This window comes from Leopardus geoffroyi, chromosome B4, assembly GCF_018350155.1.
Source record: "Leopardus geoffroyi isolate Oge1 chromosome B4, O.geoffroyi_Oge1_pat1.0, whole genome shotgun sequence".
In the NCBI taxonomy this organism is placed as follows: Eukaryota; Metazoa; Chordata; class Mammalia; order Carnivora; family Felidae; genus Leopardus; species Leopardus geoffroyi.
The window spans coordinates 29,649,842-29,670,139 of record NC_059341.1 but is presented as its reverse complement, the minus strand read 5'-3'; the positions used below and the strand labels follow the sequence as shown (position 1 = coordinate 29,670,139).

Below are 20,298 nucleotides of genomic sequence, written 5' to 3'. Positions count from 1 at the left end.
GACTTGTACTTTAATGAAAAAGAATAAGCGCCATGGTATCACTTTCTCCAGTAACAAAAAAGATCTTAGAGACCTGCTTTCTTTGCCTCCATAGTAAAGGAAATAATCTTGTTAAACTTAGTGAAGGAAAAGGGCATATTTGGGCATCTCACTACAGAATACTATCTTCAGAAAGCCTTGACAGTAGCCGTATTGACTGAAGAGGTGACACTAAATGGAGGATGAAAAGAGAAAACATCTGAGACTAGTTACTGTTTTTGTTCTGAAAGGATGGCCCACCTGTGATGAGCTCCCTGCCACCAAAACAATGTTTGGATCTCCATTACAGAAGTGACAGTGTCCCTTTAAGCCACACTAGTGGTCCTGATGAAGTGAAGACGGTACATGATAATATTTTTATTTTTTTAATTTTTTTAATTTTTATTTTTTAAGCCATACTATTTTATATATATATATATATATATATATATATATATATATATATATATATATAATGAAATTTATTGTTAAATTGGTTTCCATACAACACCCAGTGCTCACATCAACAGGTGCCCTCCTCAATGACCATCACCCACTTTCCCCTCCCTCCCACCCCCCCATCAACCCTCAGTTTATTCTCAGTTTTTAAGAGTCTCTTGTGGTTTGGCTCCCTCTCTCTCTCTCTTTTTTCCTTCCCCTCCCCCATGGTCTTCTGTTAAGTTTCTCAAGATCCACATAAGAGTGAAAACATATGGTATCTGTCTTTCTCTCTATGACTTATTTCACTTAGCATAACACTCTCCAGTTTCATCTATGTTGCTACAAAAGGCCATATTTCATTCTTTCTCATTGTCACGTAGTATTCAATTGTATATATAAACCACAATTTCTTTATCCGTTCATCAGTTGATGGACATTTAGGCTCTTTCCATAATTTGGCCATTGTTGAAAGTGCTGCTATAAACATTGGGGTACAAGTGCCCCTATGCATCAGCACTCCTGCATCCCTTGGGTAAATTCCTATCAGTGCTGTTGCTGGGTCATAGGGTAGATCTATTTTTAATTTTGGGTGGAACATCCACACTGTTTTCCAGAGTGGTCGTACCAGTTTGCATTCCCACCAACAGTGCAAGAGGGTTCCCATTTCTCCACATCCTCGGCAGCATCTATAGTCTCCTGATTTGTTCATTTTAGCCACTCTGACTGGCATGAGGTGATATCTCAGTGTGGTTTTGATTTGTATTTCCCTGATGAGGAGTAACGTTGAGCATCTTTTCATTTGCCTGTTGGCCATCTGGATGTCTTCTTTAGAGAAGTGTCTATTCATGTCTTCTGCCCATTTCTTCACTGGGTTATTTGTTTTTCAGGTGTGGAGTTTGGTGAGTTCTTTATAGATTTTGGATACAAGCCCTTTGTCTGATATGTCATTTGCAAATATCTTTTCCCATTCCGTCGGTTGCCTTTTAGTTTTGTTGATCATTTCCTTTGCAGTGCAGAATCTTTTTACCTTCATGAGGTACCAATAGTTCATTTTTGCTTTTAATTCCCTTGCCTTTGGAGATGTGTCAAGTAAGAAATTGCTGCAGCTGAGGTCAGAGAGATTTTTCCCCGCTTTTTCCTTTAGGGATTTGATGGTTTTGTTTCACATCCAGGTCCTTTATCCATTTTGAGTTTATTTTTGTGAATGGTGTAAGAAAGTGGTCATTCTAGGTTCATTCTTCTGCATGTTGTTGTCCAGTTCTCCCAGCAACATTTGTTAAAGACTGTCTTTTTTCCATTGGATATTCTTTCCTGCTTTGTCAAAGATTAGTTGGCCATACTTCTGTGGGTCCAATTCTGGAGTCTCTATTATTCCATTGGTCCATGTGTCTGTTTTTGTGCCGATACCATGCTGTCTTGATGATCACAGCTTTGTAGTAGAGGCTAAAGTCTGCGATTGTGATGTGTCCCACTTTGGTCCCCGCTATTTGGGGTCTTTTGTGGTTCCATACAAATTTTAGGATTGCTTGCTCTAGCTTCGAGAAGAATATTGGTGCAATTATGATTGGGATTGCATTGAATGTGTAGATTGCTTTAGGTAGTATTGACATTTTAACAATATTTATTCTTCCAATCCATGAGCATGAAATGTTTTTCCATTTCTTTGTATCTTCTTCAATTTCCTTCATAAGCTTTCTACAGTTTTCAGCATACAGATCTTTTACATCTTTGGTTAGGTTTATTCCTAGGTATTTTATAATTCTTGATGTAATTGTGAATGGGATCAGTTTCATTGTCTTTCTGTTGCTACATTATTAGTGTATAAGAATGCAACTGATTTCTATACATTAATTTTGTATCCTGTGACTTTGCTGAATTCATGTATCAGTTCTAGCAGACTTTTGGTGGAGTCTACTGGGTTTTCCATGTATAATAACATAGTAAGATTTTTAAATAGACCAGATTTCTTAATTAATTCATGCCACCCTCACAAAATATCAAGCTCTATTACATTTCTTCATAAGATCAAGTCATTGGGTACCATATAATCTGAATATTAAGTGACAAATTATTACATACAAATAGCAGCTACTGCTAAGGTTGCAATGATTGACCAATAGTGAAAACAATATGAAAATGGTAATCAGTCACCCATTTCTGGACAATCCAGGTCAAGGCCTTCTCAAAGAGATCTATGAGTGGATATCCAATAATGGGAGTGTCAAGAAAGTAAGTTGATGTACTCTGTACCAAGGCACTAATGGCCAGATACTAGGTAATGGGGTACCCAAAGGCAGGTGAATTAGGGTCCATATGCTGATGGCCCCTATGACTAATATAAGTTCTACTGCTCAGCTCTTTCCACTGAATCTTGATATGAATCTGAGAGCCTATCAACCTTTATCAAGAACCTTTGTTTTCAGAAATGAACAAGACTATGCATTAGCCAGGTCCCTTCACCATCAGTGGAAGACCTATGCTATGGTCAGAATTTAATGGGGAGGTAGGAAAGAATGGTGTTTCTTGGGCCTTTGGATACTGATGTTTTTGACTATGATCTTCACAACTCCTGATACCAAGCTGTAGGGAAAACACACAATGTTCACTGGGTAAGGGTAAGGGATCTGGGTAACAATACCATTGGGTTTGAAGTCATTGTCAATGGGACCCTTACCCAGATCCAACTATGGATATTTCCCTTTATATCACTGCAAACTTCCATTGTAATGGCCCAATTAGTATACATATTATTTATAGATGAATTGTCAATGTGAAGTCCCGCTTTGTACGAATTCCTCAGCCCTGATGGAAATTGTTGCAGTTAAGTCCATTTTAGTTGGCATGTGGAAGACTGAACCTATCCAATTACCAGTTTCTAGTGCCTTTGTCTCCCAAAACACCTGCCTGAGGATGAAAAAAATATATAGCTGCCCTAATTGCTGAGCTGAATGAAATGAAAATTCTCCATGAGACTATTTAACTATCTAATAATTCAGTCAATCTGTGCTCACAACTTTGGGTGTATAGAGACTCAACTGATTTATGCAGCTTAATGTTGTAGTAAAGACCTTACAACTATGGTATTTACATTGTGACAGTGCTACAGTCTGTCCAAATTTGAGGGAACTTGGGATGCAGCAATTGCTATTATGAATGCCCGTTTTAGCATCCCTTTATTGTGGAAGATCATAATCAGTAGCCTTTGGGGATTGGGTTGTCATATGCCACTACTGTACTTCCAAAAGGCTGTCAAAATTCTCTGAATATCTGCCATCAACACACAAATGATGATATGAAAAAGTCCCACTCTCAGAGAAATCAATAGACTTCCACTCTATTGATGACATCTACCAACAGGGACACAACTAAACAAATACTGACTGTCCTGCAGATCCACATATGGCAACTCAGTGAGGTTAGTATTACAGGCAAGGTAGAGTTACCTGGTACCCTAATAGAATTCCTCAACATGCTCTGTAAGGGGAATGACATCTCATTTCAGAGAACAGTGCCCAGCTTTGCCCCTCTCTACTTTAACAAATGAAAGCCCAGCAATTGATGGGACAATTCAGTTACTTACACTCTCATATTCCCCATTTAGGGTCTGTGATGGCCTATCTGTGGGATAAGTAGAAGGGCCAGTTCCTTTCAGTAGGGCCATGACCAAGAATATGCCCCAGAGTCCCTCCAACAGGTCACAAGGCTGCCTTTCCACTGAGCCCCTCTAGTCTCTATTGGCTCATTGACTTACAGAACTAAGGAAAATCTCTTCTCCCTGAAAGAAGGTAAGGCAGGAGGCCACTGTCATAGGTCAGAAGTACCCCTTTGGTCTTTCAAACTCATATCTCCAAGAGACAGATGAAAGGTACACATTCTTTAAGAGATATTATTGGCCAGTTACAGGGCCTTTGCAGACACTGAGTGGTTGCCTTTGACCAAGAAATAACCATAGGACAGGAAATACCAACAAAGAATATCAATACTTCTCCCTTTGTTCTATAGTTATCTTAGGGTACTTAACTTTAGTCAAGCTTTGATTTCTATAAAAAAATATGCTGAAACAAATATTCATAAACCAAAGAAAAATTATCTTCCAATGAATTTCATTTAAAGCTATCTATAATTACCATACTTACCATAGAATCTTTCCCCTTTGGAAGCTCTTTGTTTTTTTACTTGCAGTTGAGTTTTTGACATTGAGTCTTTAGGATCATGATTTCCAGGTACTTTATCATGAGCTACATAAAGAGAGGCATTTAGTCCAGTAAATGGAAAAACAAAAATATCGTGAGATTCCAGGCTTTCAAAATATTGACAAATGCACAGCAAAGTTTTCTCTCATTTTTAAAAAGTTATAAGTAAATTATCATAATTATAGGTCCAATATGAAAATGGTGAGAAGAGTTTTTAATGGATGTATTAAAACTGTCTCATTATTCCATTAACATTCATAGTTCTCAAATATGTCTCAATTGAGTTTTTATTTCTGTTAATACTTTAAATTAAAACATAATTATTGATGAAGGAATGAAAATATATATGCACAAGATTATTCATTACAGCATATTTGTTATTGCAAAATATTCAAAACCACATACATATGCAAACATAGGAGATTGGTTCAATAAACTAAGGTATATACTAGAAACTATAGTAATATCAATTATGGTACATAGTATGATCCAAACAAGTGTACATGCAACTCTAAAAGAAATGAAGAAAAGATCCCATCAAACTGATGGAGGAATGTCCAGGATATAATGTTAAGTGGAATAAAAAAAACTGGTAGAAAGGGTATCTAGTACATTATCTTTTAGGAAATAACAGAAAGGAAATTTAGAAATAGATATTTACCTTTACAAAATTAAACATGAAAGATAAATCAGGAAAAAAAAGTAGTTTTTTAGTTTTTTCCAAAGTCACTGTGGACGATGTTTGTTGAATTTTACTAAATAACTTTTGATAGTGCTAGGCATGTCCCTCTCACTGAGGAACAGCCTATATTGTAGTATATATTTGAGACTCATTTTTAATGAACAAGTATACAAAACCTTCAACATTGCTTTGCTAGTGAGCTGAGGAGAGCATAGAGTATGAGGTAGTTTGCCTCCATCGTTAAGAAAGTAACTCATGAAATTAAGTGAGGGGATGCATCACAGCAGACTCACTCATTCAGAGTGCCCTCACAGTGGCCACTTGACCAAGAAAGACAAGGAAAGTGGGGAAGGCAATAATGTAAACCCTAGACACACTTGGTCCTCAGCTCCTTTCTCATGTTTGGCCCACCAATATTGAGTGTCCTTAGACCAGAAAGGCTGTTTGGATCACTTTTATAGCCACCTGAAAGATGAGCCACAATGAGCCACTCTGATGGTCCTTTTGTTGAACAATGGGGGGCAAGCACAGTAAACAGATTAGGAGATTGTTAACTAGACTCAGATTTCCAGGGTCATTTGTATCACCTTTACTGGTTTCTAGCTCAATTAAACCTCCTTATAAGGTGATGTCAATTGGTTCACAAGACAACCTGAATCCTCTTAACTGACAGATTTCAGGGCAAGGAAAAACCAGCTAATGTGAAATAATGATGTTTGACTAGTGAATGGAGTAACATAAAAATGTTAAGCAGGAACCCACTTCCGAACAATCTGATTAAGTGTTTCCCCAAGGAAAGTTCTGAGTCTGGTTAGTCGACAATGGGGCCTCAGGGATGACATTAAAGGACTCTCCAAAAAGGATTCATGGCCAGATAGTGATCCATAGGTCACCCAACACACAGCCCCACTAGAAGCCAAATGGTGATGACATCTAAGACTAACACAAGTATTCTTCTTTCTGCACTTCTAAGTTTATCTTGGGATAACCAGAGACCTCTCCTCCCCCACGACCTACTTTAACCCAAACTTTGAGCTTTCAGTATAAACAACAATGAGAATTAGGTCAAGATTCCTATATCTCCATCTGGGGATGAGGGTGTATGCCAAGGTCATGGTTCAATGGGAAGATGGGTGAGAATTGCATTTCTAGGCCTCTTGGATACTGGTGCATATATGAATGTGATCCCTATAATTACTGACACTAGGATGAGGGGAAAAGAGATAAGGTCCAATTGTTTTGGGGCTGAGCGTACTAAATGGGACCTTTATCCAAACTCAACTATGGGTGTGTCCTTACAGGCCACTAAAAATCTCCACTGTTATGGCTTCCATTACTGAGTGCATTATTTGTATAGATGTATTTTCTATGTACATCTCACTCACTTTCCTCCCCAAGCCCTACTGGCAACTGATGTAGTTTAGGGCCATTTTAATTTGGTATATGGAAAACTATAAGCCTACCAAGCTACCAGTGCCTAGCACCTTTGCCATCCAAGAACACTACCTAGGGGAAAAAAAATTGCCTTCATTGCTGAGCTTAATAAAACAAAGTTGTCCATGACATTTTTTTCTCTATTCATAAACCCTTTCAGTCTGTGTGTAAGGCCTTGGGTAGCTAGAGACCCAATTTATTATCATCACTCAACACCATCGTACAGAAATGGATGCTGGTGTCACTTGGAATTGTGACCTTCATAGAAGTTTACTGCCCAAGGTGAGTGAAATAGGTATGCAGCAACTGGTATCATAAATGCCCTTTCTAGCATCCCTGTTCAACACCGGTAATTAGGATCATAAGTTTACCTTATGTGTAATGGGTTATAATATACCCTTGATGTCCTTCCATAAGCCCATAACCTGGAAAAAAGCCCTGCCCCCAGATCAAGTACTAACCTTCCACTATATTTATGACATTCTCCACTGGACCCCGACAAGAGTACTACCCAAAAAGGACTGCATACTGTAATAACCCACATGCAGCAACACAGCTATACCATTAATATAAACAAGGTACAAGAACCTAATACTCATACAAAATATGGGGGCAAAATGGAAAGGATTACATTGTCTCACTCCAAGTTCTAAGGGGTAAAGCTTTTTTTTCTCTCTCTACCCAAAAAATACAAAGGAGACCCAGTAATTGGTGGGATTATTTAGCTTCTGGAACTTTCATATTACCTATGCAGACATCTCAATGATACCCATCTATAATGTTACCAAAAAGGCCTCTACCTTCGAGTGGGTCCCAGCCAAACGGATGCCTTATGGATCCTCCAACAGGCCTCTCAGGCAACCCTTCTAGTTTGTTCCTTTGATCCACATTTGCCTTTTGAGTTACAGATCTCAACACCTTATCTACCAATTTGAGTTCTATGACAGAAGGACAATGCCACAAGTCAGAGGTGACTGGTGGGTTACTGAACCCAAAAATCTTCCTAAAATATATATACCCCTTGAGATACTGCTGGTCGGTCATTGGATCTTAGTGGATACTGAGCACATGACTTGTGGATGTGAAATTGTCTTACAAGCAGAAACCAACAAAAGTTATGAATACTTTGACTTTATTCTCCAATTAGGATATTCAGATTCAAAATCAAACTATAAATTTTCTACAAAATATATGTTCATATACATATTCATGAACCAAAGTAAAACAATCTTCTGATATGATTAATTTAAAATATTTATGTATAATTATTATACTTACTAGTGACTCTTTCCTCTTTAGCAATTTTTTGTTTGTTTACTTGAAGTTGAGTTTTTGACATTGACTCTTGAAGCTCAAGCACAGGGCTTTCATCTGTTATGTTGTCAGGAGCTACATAAAGAGAGGCTTTTAAATCACCATTTAACAAAACAGAACTATTGTGAAATTCCTAAGTTTCAAACTTAGGAATAGTCTATAGCAGCATTTTCTTTCACATAAACAATTATAAATACATCACTATAATGTGAAATCTGACATGAATAAGGTGATAAGGGTTTTAATGGCTAATTGTTGGAGCTATCTCCTTAATTCAAGAACATATTTTGCATTAAATATTTATATTAGCCTCTAATTTTCTTGTGTTATTTATACTTTATGTTAATGCATATTAATAAAATAAAAGTGAAAATATATGTACATTATCTCTACATTATTTTTCATTGAAAAATATTGAAAATTACATAAATGTTCAAGTATGGGTGACTGAATAAGGTATAATTCTATGAACTATGGCATGGTATAAATTCTCATAAGTAATGTGATAAATATCTTTATAAGCTGACTTATAAGAATTTCCTGGAGATAATAATAAATGGAAAAAAGAAACCAGAAATGGGGATAATGATTTTAAAAGAAGGAAAATAAAAAAAGAGAGAGCAAAAGAGATACTTACCTTTAAAACAGAAAACACAGGAAACATGTAAGAAAAAATACAAATAATCAACTATAAGATGTGAGGGGAATAATGAGGAAGGAATGGTAATCTCTAAGTATACCTTTTTACTTATTTTCTAATTTAGAAGTACGATCACATTATGCATATTCCAACAATTGAAATAAGGTCAAGTATAAGACAACTAAAATGGAAAGAAACCTTAGAAAGAAAAAGTACTAATCTAAGTAATTCAGCAATGTATTATTTAACATAAACCCTCATTCTTCAACAAGAGAGTAGGGGGCAGACTACAAACATATAACAGAATCTTTCAATAGGTTTATTTTTCTAGTGGCATATACTAAGCAATTCTGAAATAATTTCAGAAACGTTGTAGGGATAAGCAAATTAATATGGCTGTTCAGAGTCAGGTTCACACTATAAAAGAAAGAACATCTGCATATGAAAAAAAGCAAGGGAAGAACAAGTACTGAGGGGATGGACTGAAATTTAAGATGTCCATGAGAACTCATGATTTCTAAATTAATTTAGAAATTAGTTGTTACTTTCAATTTGGCTTGCTATCTAAATATGTCTCTGCATTTGTATATGCATGTATATGTGCACATATGTGTATGTGTGTATAAATATGTGTATGTGTATATATACATATGTATATATGGGAGTCCAACTCCAGGCCAAAATCCTACATTTGACATTTTGACATTGACTTTGTGATACCCATCTGTCTATAGGCCCAATCATAGACAATTACAAAGTTTCTACCTGGCAGTACTCACAGTGGGGAAGGGGGGTGGAATTTACCACCCACACCAAGTTTAATGTACAGCCTGTGAACGCCAGACACTTGAGGTAGTTGCAGTCAAAGACTAAGACCCATCGATGACGTGATCTTATGCATTCTCTTTCCATGCCAGGTGCCTCCATTAGAGGCCTTCTTGTGAAAAAGTGAGGAGTCACCTAATACACTGTACTTTTTAGGCACTTCTCAATAGGCCACTTTACTAGGGATATTTAAAGATACCTTTCTCATTTCAACTCAGTATTTAGGACTTCTGTACTCCTAGTCATCCTACATCAATATTTGCAAGGCTCTTGGATTCAAAAACAGACCAGAACCTTTTGTTTGGGGCTTCTTCAGCTATGAGATTATCTTCCCCCAAACTTCACTCCCATCTGTACTGATACGTCTGACCCTTTGCTGGTTTGGTTCTGTGGAGTAAATGAAAGACGTTTTCCTATTTAGACTCTTGTTTATACTATTGTAATAAGTGAATAAAAGCTTAACTGTTACTTTCAGTTGGGTTTGCTATCTAAATTGACGAAGTCAAAATTGGCAGCTTTTTCTCTGACAAATTGGCATAGTCAACAATAAAGTAAAATTCTGGAAGGAGAACTTTGGGAGGTGCTAGTGAGTCTACAAGACTCTTTTGAGGGATACAACTGGATCATTCACAAAAGTCATAGGGTCCTACAGCGCACAGCATCAGACAAGACAATGTATCTCCAGAAGTGCTAGTGGACACTGATGGGGGCTCTCCAGGAGAGTACTATTGTATTATTTACATATACTTTACTTTTAAATTCTGAGCATGAATAATTGTCCTTCTATTTACCTCTCAATTCACTGGCCAAAACACACAGTAAGTGGTCAAATTAGATGTTCAACAGATGAACTCTAAGCTAGGGAAGCAATACCTTGGTTACTGCCTTTGGTCCTCTGGTGATAGGACCTAAAGTTATCAGAGATCTAGCATGCTGAGTTGCACTCAATGCTGTTAATTTTAAGAACCCCTCCTTGTCATAGTTAGCCTACGACTCATTAATTTATTGAGATATGTTCTTTAAGGAAAAAAGAATGTAGGGTCTTAAGGTCACTTGATCCAGTGACCTGAAGAGACCTTAGAGACTGGGTAGTTCCCCTCAATAATACAGGAGATAATCTTTTTAAACTTATTGAGGGAGACTAGCATCTGTGGGGCTTGTAAATACAAAACTCCTTGTAGAGACTGGACAACAGCCATGTTGCCCACAGAAGTGGGCATGGAATAGTTCTGTCAAGGTAGCAACTATTGACCAGCATAAAAAGTGATATAAAATGGTAATTGGGCAGCTAAACCTGGACAAGATAAGCAAAGGTTTTCTAGACGAGATATATAAGTTCAGTTGCCCATCAGTGGGTTCTCAAATGAAGAGACTGAAGGACTCTTTACCAAGGTACTCATGGACAGGTAGTATTCAGGAGCACTCAAGGGTCTGTACCACTATGGTATACATGGTGACAGTTACTGTGACAAAAACAAGTGTTATCACTCTACTCCTTACAATGTTTTTTTCTCTTCCAAATTTTTATTTAAATTCCAGTTAGTTAACATACAGTTAATATCAGTTTCATGTATAGGATTTAGTGATTATCACTTACTTACATACAATACCAAGTGCTCATCACAAATGCCCTTAATCATCCATTTAACCCATCTCCCAGCCCACCTCCCCTCCAGCAACCCTAAGTTTGTTCTCTATAGTTAAGAGTCTGATTTATTGTTTGCCCCTCCTTTTTTTTTACATGTTTATCTGTTTCTTAAATTCCACATATGAGTGAAATCATATGGTATTTGTCTTTCTCTGAATAACTTATCTCACTTAGTATAATACTCTCTAGCTCCATTCACGACATTGCAAATGGCAAGATTTCATTCTTTTTTATGGCTGAGTAATATTTCAGTGTGTGTGTGTGTGTGTGTGTGTGTTACATTTTTATTCATTCACTAGTCAAGCTGTAGTGATCAAGACAGTATAGGCACTGGTGCAAAAACAAACACATAGATCAATGGAACAGAATAGAAAACTCAGAAATGAACCCACAACTATAAGGTCAATTAATCTTCAACTAAGCAGGAAACAATATACAATCAGAAAAATAGTCTCTTCAACAAATGGTATTGGGAAAACTGGAGAGCAACATGAAAAAGAATGAAACTGAACCATTTTCTTACAACACACATAAAAAAATTCAAAATGTATTAAAGATCTAAATGTGAGACATGAAACCATCAAAATCTCAGAGGAGAATACAGGTAGGAACCTCTTTGACATTGGTCATAGAAGCATTCTACTAGATACATCTCCTGAGGCAAGAAAACAAAAGCAAAAATGAACATCAAAATAAAACGTCTCTGCACAGTGAAGGAAACAATCAACAAAGCTAAAAGGTAATCTACAGAATGAGAGAAGATATTTAAAAGTGACATATCCGATAAAGGGTTGGTATCCAAAATATATAAATAAATTATAAATGACAACACCCAAAAATGAAAATCCAGTTAAAAAATGGCCAGAAAACATGAATAGACATTTTCCCAAAGAAGACATCTAGATGGCTAACACATGAAAATATTCTCAACATCATTCATCATCAGGGAAATATAAATCAAAACTACAATCAGATATTACCTCACCCCATCAGAGTGGCTACAATTAACAACACAGGAGACAAAGATGTTGGTAAGTATGCAGAGAAAAAGGAACTCTCTTACACTGCTAGTGGGAATGAAAACTGGTGTAGCCACTCTGAAAAACAGTATGGAGGTTCCCCAAAAAGTTAAAAATAGAACTAACTACTGCTAGGTATTTACCCAAAGAAATAAAAAATACTGATCTCAAGGGATACATACACTTCAGTGTATATAGCAGCATTATCAACAATAGCCAAATTATGTAAAGAGCCCAAATGTCCTCCCAGTGAATCTTGACAGGAGTCAGAAAGCCCAGCCAATTTTTACTCTGAACTTTTGCCTTTCAAAAATGAAAAATACAAGGGGATAGGCCACATCCCAATATACCCAGTGGACACATGAGGACCTCTGCTAAGGAAGAAGTTAACTGGGAAAATGGTGGACAAGTGCATTTTTAATGTCTTTTGAATAGTGGTACATAAGTGGCTGTAATCACAACTCTTGACATCAGGATGACAGGAACACAAATAATGCTGTCTGGTTTGGGGCCTGAGGCCAACACCAATGGAACTCTTATCCAGACCAGACTATGGATGGGTCCTCTTGGGTCAACAAAAAATTCCATTGTTATGGCCCCAGAAAATAAATGTATTAGAGATATGTGTTAGAGATATATTGTCTATAAGAAACTGCACTCACATTCTTCCAACTGATGGAAACTGATGGAAATTGTTGCAGTTAGAGCCATTTTAAGGGAGCATAAGAAAACAGTTAACCTACCTAATTGCCAGCACCTAGCAGCACCTTTGTCTCCCAAAAATATTCCTGGGAAATAAGATAAATAATTTCCCTCTTTGCTGATCTTAAGACAGCAAAATCTCCTGGAAACTATGTCCCCATTCAATAAATCAATTGGCTTGTGCATCTGGCCTTGAGTTCATACTCAATTGATTTTGGTCATTCAATACAAAGGACAGCCCTTGGTACTAGCAGTATCTGACACTGACTGATGTAGAAACTATTGTCCACAGTGTGGGAACTTGTTATGCAACAATTGATATTGCAACCCTTTTCAGTATCCCTCTGCCTGGGAATTATTAGTATCAGTTCATTCTTGTGTAGAATGGGTATAACTCATCACTCATATCCTTCCACAAATCTTTCTAAATTTTTGATCTGTCACCAATGCATAGATCATAACCTGGAAAATATCCTACTACCAGAGGGAGGAATAGCTTTCTATGTTATTGATAATATCATTATATTGGTTCCAGACAAGGAACTAACAAAAACCAAGGGCTAGACACCTTGCTGATGCACAGGTGGTAACTTGATTGACCATTATTACAAAGTTCAAGAACCTAGTACCCAAATGAAATTCCTGGGCATTATTTACAAGAGGTATGGTGTCTCATCCCATTAGAGGAAACTGGCTTTGGCCCTCTATGCTACAATTATAAAGGATACCTGATAATTGATGGAAGTAATCACTTACTTGCATGCTCAATGCCCCCTATCACTGGGATTATAAGAAAGGTCATTTACTTTTAATGGATCCACAACCAGAAGAATGACCTGGAAGCCCTCACACTGAGGCAACCCTTCCCCTAGGCTCCTCTGATCCATTTTGCTTTTTGAGTTACAGATCTCAACAATGTCTCTCTTTGCCAGTTGGAACTTTAGGAAGGAAAACACTGCTACAGATAAGAGACATCTGTTGGACCTTTGAATCCATAATCTCTAGCAGTAGCTAGGTGAAAAATATACACCCTTTAAGAAATAATTAGTGGTCTATTATTGAGCTTCAGTGGATACTGACATATGACTCATGACTGTGAAATAGTCTCAATACAAGCAATTCCAACCAGAAGTTATCAATACTTTTGTTTTTGTTCTTTAACTATCTTAGGGTATTCATACTTTAAATCAAAGTGTAAAAATCTCTATAACATATATGTTCAAATACATATTCATGAACCAAAGTAAAGAGATTTGATGAATATAACTTAAAATAATTTAGATTTATCTATAATTATTCTACTTACTAATGAATGCTTCACCTTGGGAAGTTTTTTGTTTCTTCACTTGCATTTCTGTTTCTGACTTTGAGTCTTGATGCTTAAGCATAAGGGTTTTATCTGGTACATCATCATTAGCTACATAAAGAGATACATTTAGTTCATTAAACAGAAAAACAGTTCTATTTGAAATCTTTAGAGATCAAACTTATAACAAGTATATAGCATTATTTTCTCTCATTTTTATTACCATAATGCTAGACCTACGATTTTATGATGAGAAGAATTTTAATATGTGTGTTGAAGTAGTCTCATTATTTCATAAACATTTCTTGTCATAAAAATATATTTTATATTAGTTCCTACTTGCTTTGGATTATTTATAGTTTAGGTTAATATATATAGTCATAGCCCAAACAATTCAAATGCATGCATACAAGATTATTCATTTCACCATATTTGTAATTATAAGATACTCAAAAGCACCCAAATATATAAGCATATGAGATTGGTTAAATAACAAAGTAATATCAACTATGATGTATAATGTGGTACAAAGAGTTACATATGTGGCTCTAAAGTAATTTTAAAAATTACTATATCCCAACTTTAAGGGATTGCTAAGAGGTAAGTTTATTTGGGAAAAAATGCAAATGGAAGCTATCAAGTATGCTTTTAGGAAAAAAAGAATGGGAAATAAAAAGAAAATATATACTTACCTTTAGAAAAAGAAACACAGGAAAGACAAACCAGAAAATAAAGTAGTTTGTCATCAAAAGTTGTGGAGACCCTTCATGTAGATTGCACACACTGACTACTAGATCTAAGCATGTCTCTGGTGCTGATGACAACCTATAATGCAGTGAATTTTTCTCATGTTTAATGAAAAAGAATGTAGGACCCTCAGGATTACTTTGCCCAGGGACCCAAAGAAACCATGAATAATTTGCCTCCAGCATAAAGGAAGTAATCTTATTAAATGTAGTTAGGGACAGTGGCACTTTGTGAAGTGTGTCACTACAGACTCCCTCATTCAGGAAGTCTTTCAGTGGCCACTTTGCCTAAGAAAGATGAAGAAGGGGTCAAGTGGAAGAAACAACATTAATACCTGAGATGCTCTCCTTCCTTAGTTAGTTACTATTTGGTCTTGAACTGGTTTGGTCCAAATAAGGTGAGTTCTCTACCAAAAAAAAAAAATTGGACCACTTTTACAACCACCTACAAGGTGCTCTGCAAGCCACCTGATAGTTCCTTGGTTCAACAATTAGGAGTGAGTATAGTAAATGATGAGATTGTTTACCAGACTCCGATCTGATTTCATTCTTGCAACTCTCACTGGTTACCTAGCTCAATTAAACCTCCTTACAAGGTGATGTCAGCTGGTTCATGGAACAATCCAGATCTTAACTTAAAAACTTCCAAGCAAAGAAAAAGCAACTACTAGCAAGATACCAACTTTTCACTAGCAGCCAGAATGATGTACAAATGATAAGTGAGTACTTACTCCCGGACCACCTGGTTAAAGTCTTTCCCAAAGACATCTATGGGTCTTGTTACTCAACAATGGGTCTCCAGGAAGAGATTAAAAACTCTCCATCAGATACTTGTGACCAGATAATGGTCACTGGGGCATAACACAGAGCCCCACTAAAGTCCACATAGTGATAACTCCTATGACTATTCCCTCCAGGCCTCCCAGTGAATCTTAAGATGAATCAGAGAACAACCTCCTACTTTTACTTAGATCTCTCAACTTTAAAAAATAAACAAGACTATGTGTTAGGCCAAGGTCCCTATGACCCCATTGGTAACATGGAGGCATTTGGCAAAGTCACAGTTCATTGGGGAGGTGAGGAAGAATTGTATTTCTTGGGCCTTTTGGACCAAGATGAAGGAGTAACAGATAATACTCTCTGGTGTTGGATTTGAGGCAACCAACTATAGGTATATCCCTTCAGCCACCACCACCCCAAACCCTATCGTTATGGACTCCACTACTGAATGCGTTGTTGATATATATGTTTATATACCTGTGCATGCCCAGCCCCTCTCCCTTATCCCTAAGCTATGACAGGAAATCCTGCAATTGTGACCATTTCAGAGACCTAATGTAGAAAACTCTGAGCCTAACAGATTACTACTGCCTAGCACCTTTAACTACCAAAGCAACTATTTGGAGGAGAAAAAGAGACAGCTTCCTTATTCTGAGCTTAATGAAGCACAAGTTTCCCATGAGACTATTTTTCCATTCAGTAGCCCTATCTAGCCTGTGGATTAAGCCCCTTGTGTCTGGAGATTCAACTGACTATTAGAGATGCAATGCAATCATGGAGACCTGTGCAATGATGTTATTCAATATCATTACTGTCATGCAGGTCATTGCGTAAGCAGAGGGAAATATGTATAAAGTAATTGATATTTCAAATGTCCCTTTCAACATTTTTATCCACATGGATGCTCAAGATCAGTTTGCCATATGTGTAGTGAGTTGCAATACACATGTAATGTCTTTCCACAGGCCATGACCTGGAAGAAGTCCCACTCCCACATGGAACACTAGCTTTCGACTATACACTGATATCCTATACAAATACTGATACCCTCCTTTGAACCTCAACAAGGGTACTATCCAACAAAGACAGAAGGCACATGGATTCACATGTGGTGACAAGACTGGGACATTAATACAAAAAAAAAAAAAAAAAAAAAAAGCACAAGGACCTGGTAACCAAGTAAAATCTCTGGGATTAAACTGGGAAGGGGCAGTGTGTTTCATTCTATAAGAGATAATTGCTAAGCTTTTAGTATCTCTAAGCCCCAATAAATACAAAGGAGGCCCAACAATTGGTAGGACTTTTCAGCTACTAGTGCTTTGGCATTCATCATGTGATCATCTTGATGGAATTCATATATCAGGATACCACAAAGGTCTCTATCCTTGAGTAGGACGTAATCATAGAATGACTCAGAGGCCCTCCAACACATCACCCACTCTGTACCCAGAGTAAGTCTTTGACTTACATTTGTGTTTGGGTTATAGTTCTCAGTAACCTCTCAGTTCAGTGTTTAGAGCCTATGGCAGAAGGATACTGCTAGAAGCCAGAGGTGCCCATTGGCCTTTGGTACCATAATCTTCTGGAGTCAGCTGAAAGGTACAATTCCTTTTTTTTTTAATTCTCAAGTTAGTTAACATACGTGTAGTCTTGACTTCAGGATTAGAATCCAGTGATTTATCACTTACATGTAATACCCCATGCTCATCCCAACAAGTGCCCTCCTTTGTGCCCGTCACTCATTTTCCCCACTCCCATCAACCCTCAGTTTGTTCTATGTACTTAAGAGTCTTTTTTTTTTATTTTTTTAACGTTTATTTATTTTTGAGACAGAGAGAGACAGAGCATGAACAGGGGAGGGTCAGAGAGAGGGAGACACAGAATCTGAAACAGGCTCCAGGCTCTGAGCTGTCAGCACAAAGCCCGACGCGGGGCTCGAACTCATGGATTGCGAGATTGTGACCTGAGCTGAAGTCCGCCGCTCAACTGACTGAGCCACCCAGGCTCCCCATGTACTTAAGAGTCTTATGGTTTGCCTCCCTCTCTGTTTTTATCTTATCTTAACTTCCCTTCTCCTATGAAAGGTGCAATACTTTTAAGAGACTATTATTGGCCTGTTATATGGTTTGGCAAATACTGAGTGTATAACCCATGGATATGAAATAGTCTTAAGACTAGAGAAAAAAAAAGTTATTAATAATTTGTCTTTTATTCTGTAGCTATTTTGGAGTACTCACAATTTAGGTTAAAATGTAAAATTGTTATAAAATATAAGCTCAAATACTGATTCATGAATAAAAGAAAACATCTTTTGATGAGTTTAATTTAAAATGATTTAGAGGGTGACATCAGCAAGATGGCAGACTAAGAAGTCTCTGCCCTGAACTCCACTTAACACTGATTTAACAACCATCTATGGATAAAATACATTTATGAGAGCTCCAGAGTTTGGTTGAGAGGTTCCACCACACCAGTGAAGCATAGCATCCTAAAACAGCCATATTAAAAAGGGTAAGAGGAGCACCTGGGTGGCTCAGTTGGCTAAGCATTCAACTCTTGATTTTGGCTCAGGTCATGATCTCACAGTTTCTTGAGTTTGACCACAACATTGGGATCTGTGCTGACAGTGCAGAGCCAACTTCAGATTCTCCCTCCCTCCCTCCCTCCTTCCCTCCCTCCCTCTCTCTCTCTCTGCCCCATCTATGTTCATACTCTGTCTCTCTCAAAATAAATAAAGTTAAAAAAATAATTTTAAAAAGGGCAAGAAAAATGACTTCACTTTATCTGTATCACTCCTCTACCAAGCCATCACAGCTCTGCACTGAAAGAGATGCCTTCATTCACAATTTCTCCCATGAGGAAAAGAGAGAAGTGAGTTTCAGGCTTCAAAATCCTTTCATGATGATCCCTGAGGCCCACTTCTATCTCTCCTCACCTAGAACACTGAAGGAATCAGCATGGCTTGATTATTTGAAGGCAGCTAAAAGATCAAGCTCAAATAAAAACACCTAGCTTTATACTTGGAAGAACTGGAAAGAGAAAAACAAATTATGATCAAAGTTAGCAGAAGGAAAGGAATAATAAAAGTTAGGGCATAAATAAATAAAAATAGAAAAACAATAAAAAAATCACTAAACTAAGTGTTGGATTTTTGAAAAGATAAACAAAATTGACAACCGATAACTAGGCTAAGAAAAAAGAGAGGACTCAAATAAATAAAATCACAAATGAGGACTATTACCTCTGATGTCACAGACATTTTTTAAAAATTATAATGGAATATTATGAATGATTAAACATCAACAAATTGGGCCAGCCTAGAAGAAGTGGGTGAATTCCTAGCAATATACAAAATACTAAGGCTGAATCAAGAAGAAATACAAAGCTTAAATGGGTAAGTAACAAATAAACGTATTGAGAGTTATCAAAAGGCACTCAACAAAGAAAATTCTAGGATCAGATGACTTCATAGGAGAATTTTACCAAAAATGTGTAGAAAAATTAATACCAACCCTTCTTAAACACACACACATAGTGAGAGAGGCAAGTGGTGTGTGTGTGTGTGTGTGTGTGTGTGTGTGTGTGTGTAAAGGGAACATTTCTTTTTAAATCCATTTGGGCTGATATAACAAAATGCCATGGACTGTGTAACTTGTAAACAAGATAAATTTATTTCTCATAGTTAAGGAAGCTGGGAGTCTAAGATCAAAGATGCAGCAGGGTTATGTTCTGGTGAGAACTCATTCCTGACTCAGCTTACACCTTCTCACTATTCCTTACATGACAGAAGGGATGAAGGATCTCTGTGGGTCTCTTTTATAAGAACACTAATCCCATTCATGAGGGCGTTACCCCCATGACCCAAGCAATTCTCAAAGCCCTCACTTCTAATGCCATCACATTGGTGATTAGGAGTTCAACTTATAAACACAATCATTCACTCATAGCAAATTCTGAAATCTCTTTTTATGAGGCCAGCATTACCCTGATACCAAAGCCAAAGACCCCACAAAAAAACCCACAAAACAATAGGCCAATATCCCTGGTGAACATAGATGCAAAAATCTATAGAAAACAGAATTCAATAGCACATTAAAAAGATCATGCATCATGACCAAATGGCATTTATTTTAGGGAGATAGGGATAGTTCAACATATGCAAATCATTCACTATGATATGCCACATTAAAGAGCAAAGGATAAAAAAAATCACATGATAATCTAAACATGCAGAAAAAGCATTTGACAAAATTTCAACTTTTCATAACAGATTCTCAATAAATTAAGTATAAAAAGAATTCACCTCAACACAACAAAGGCCATATATAAGAAAAGCTCACAGCTAACATCATACTCAATGATGAAAAGCTGAAAGCTTTTTCTCTAAGATCAGGAACAAGACAAGGACATCCACTCTCACCACTTTTATATAATGTGGTATTGGAAGTCTTAGCCAAAACAATTAAATAAGAAAAAATATACAAAGCATCCAAAACTGGAAAGAAAGAAATAACACTGTTTCTATTTGTAGATAATGTGATATTATATAT

The 20,298-nt window shown here is 37.0% G+C and overlaps 1 protein-coding gene across 12 annotated transcripts in view; it reads right to left on the bottom strand.

Annotated features, from left to right (window-relative positions):
* Positions 1-20,298, bottom strand: part of LOC123590304 (coiled-coil domain-containing protein 7-like) — a 292,262-nt gene that overhangs the window by 145,425 nt on the left and 126,539 nt on the right. For 7 of the 12 annotated variants that reach the window (XR_006708711.1, XM_045463300.1, XM_045463308.1 and 4 more), the window contains 4 exons: positions 14,223-14,333; positions 8,047-8,157; positions 7,569-7,706; positions 4,596-4,697 (listed from right to left, as the gene is read on the bottom strand). Coding sequence is in view for 11 of the 12 variants with exons in the window: in XM_045463300.1 (XP_045319256.1) it covers positions 4,596-4,697; positions 7,569-7,706; positions 8,047-8,157; positions 14,223-14,333 (462 nt within the window). In the remaining variant the exon portion in view is untranslated. Of the gene's footprint in view, positions 1-4,595; positions 4,698-7,568; positions 7,707-8,046; positions 8,158-14,222; positions 14,334-14,914; positions 15,048-15,303; positions 15,667-20,298 lie in introns of those variants that run through there. The other 5 variants (XM_045463311.1, XM_045463312.1, XM_045463306.1 and 2 more) reach the window with 4 other exon arrangements.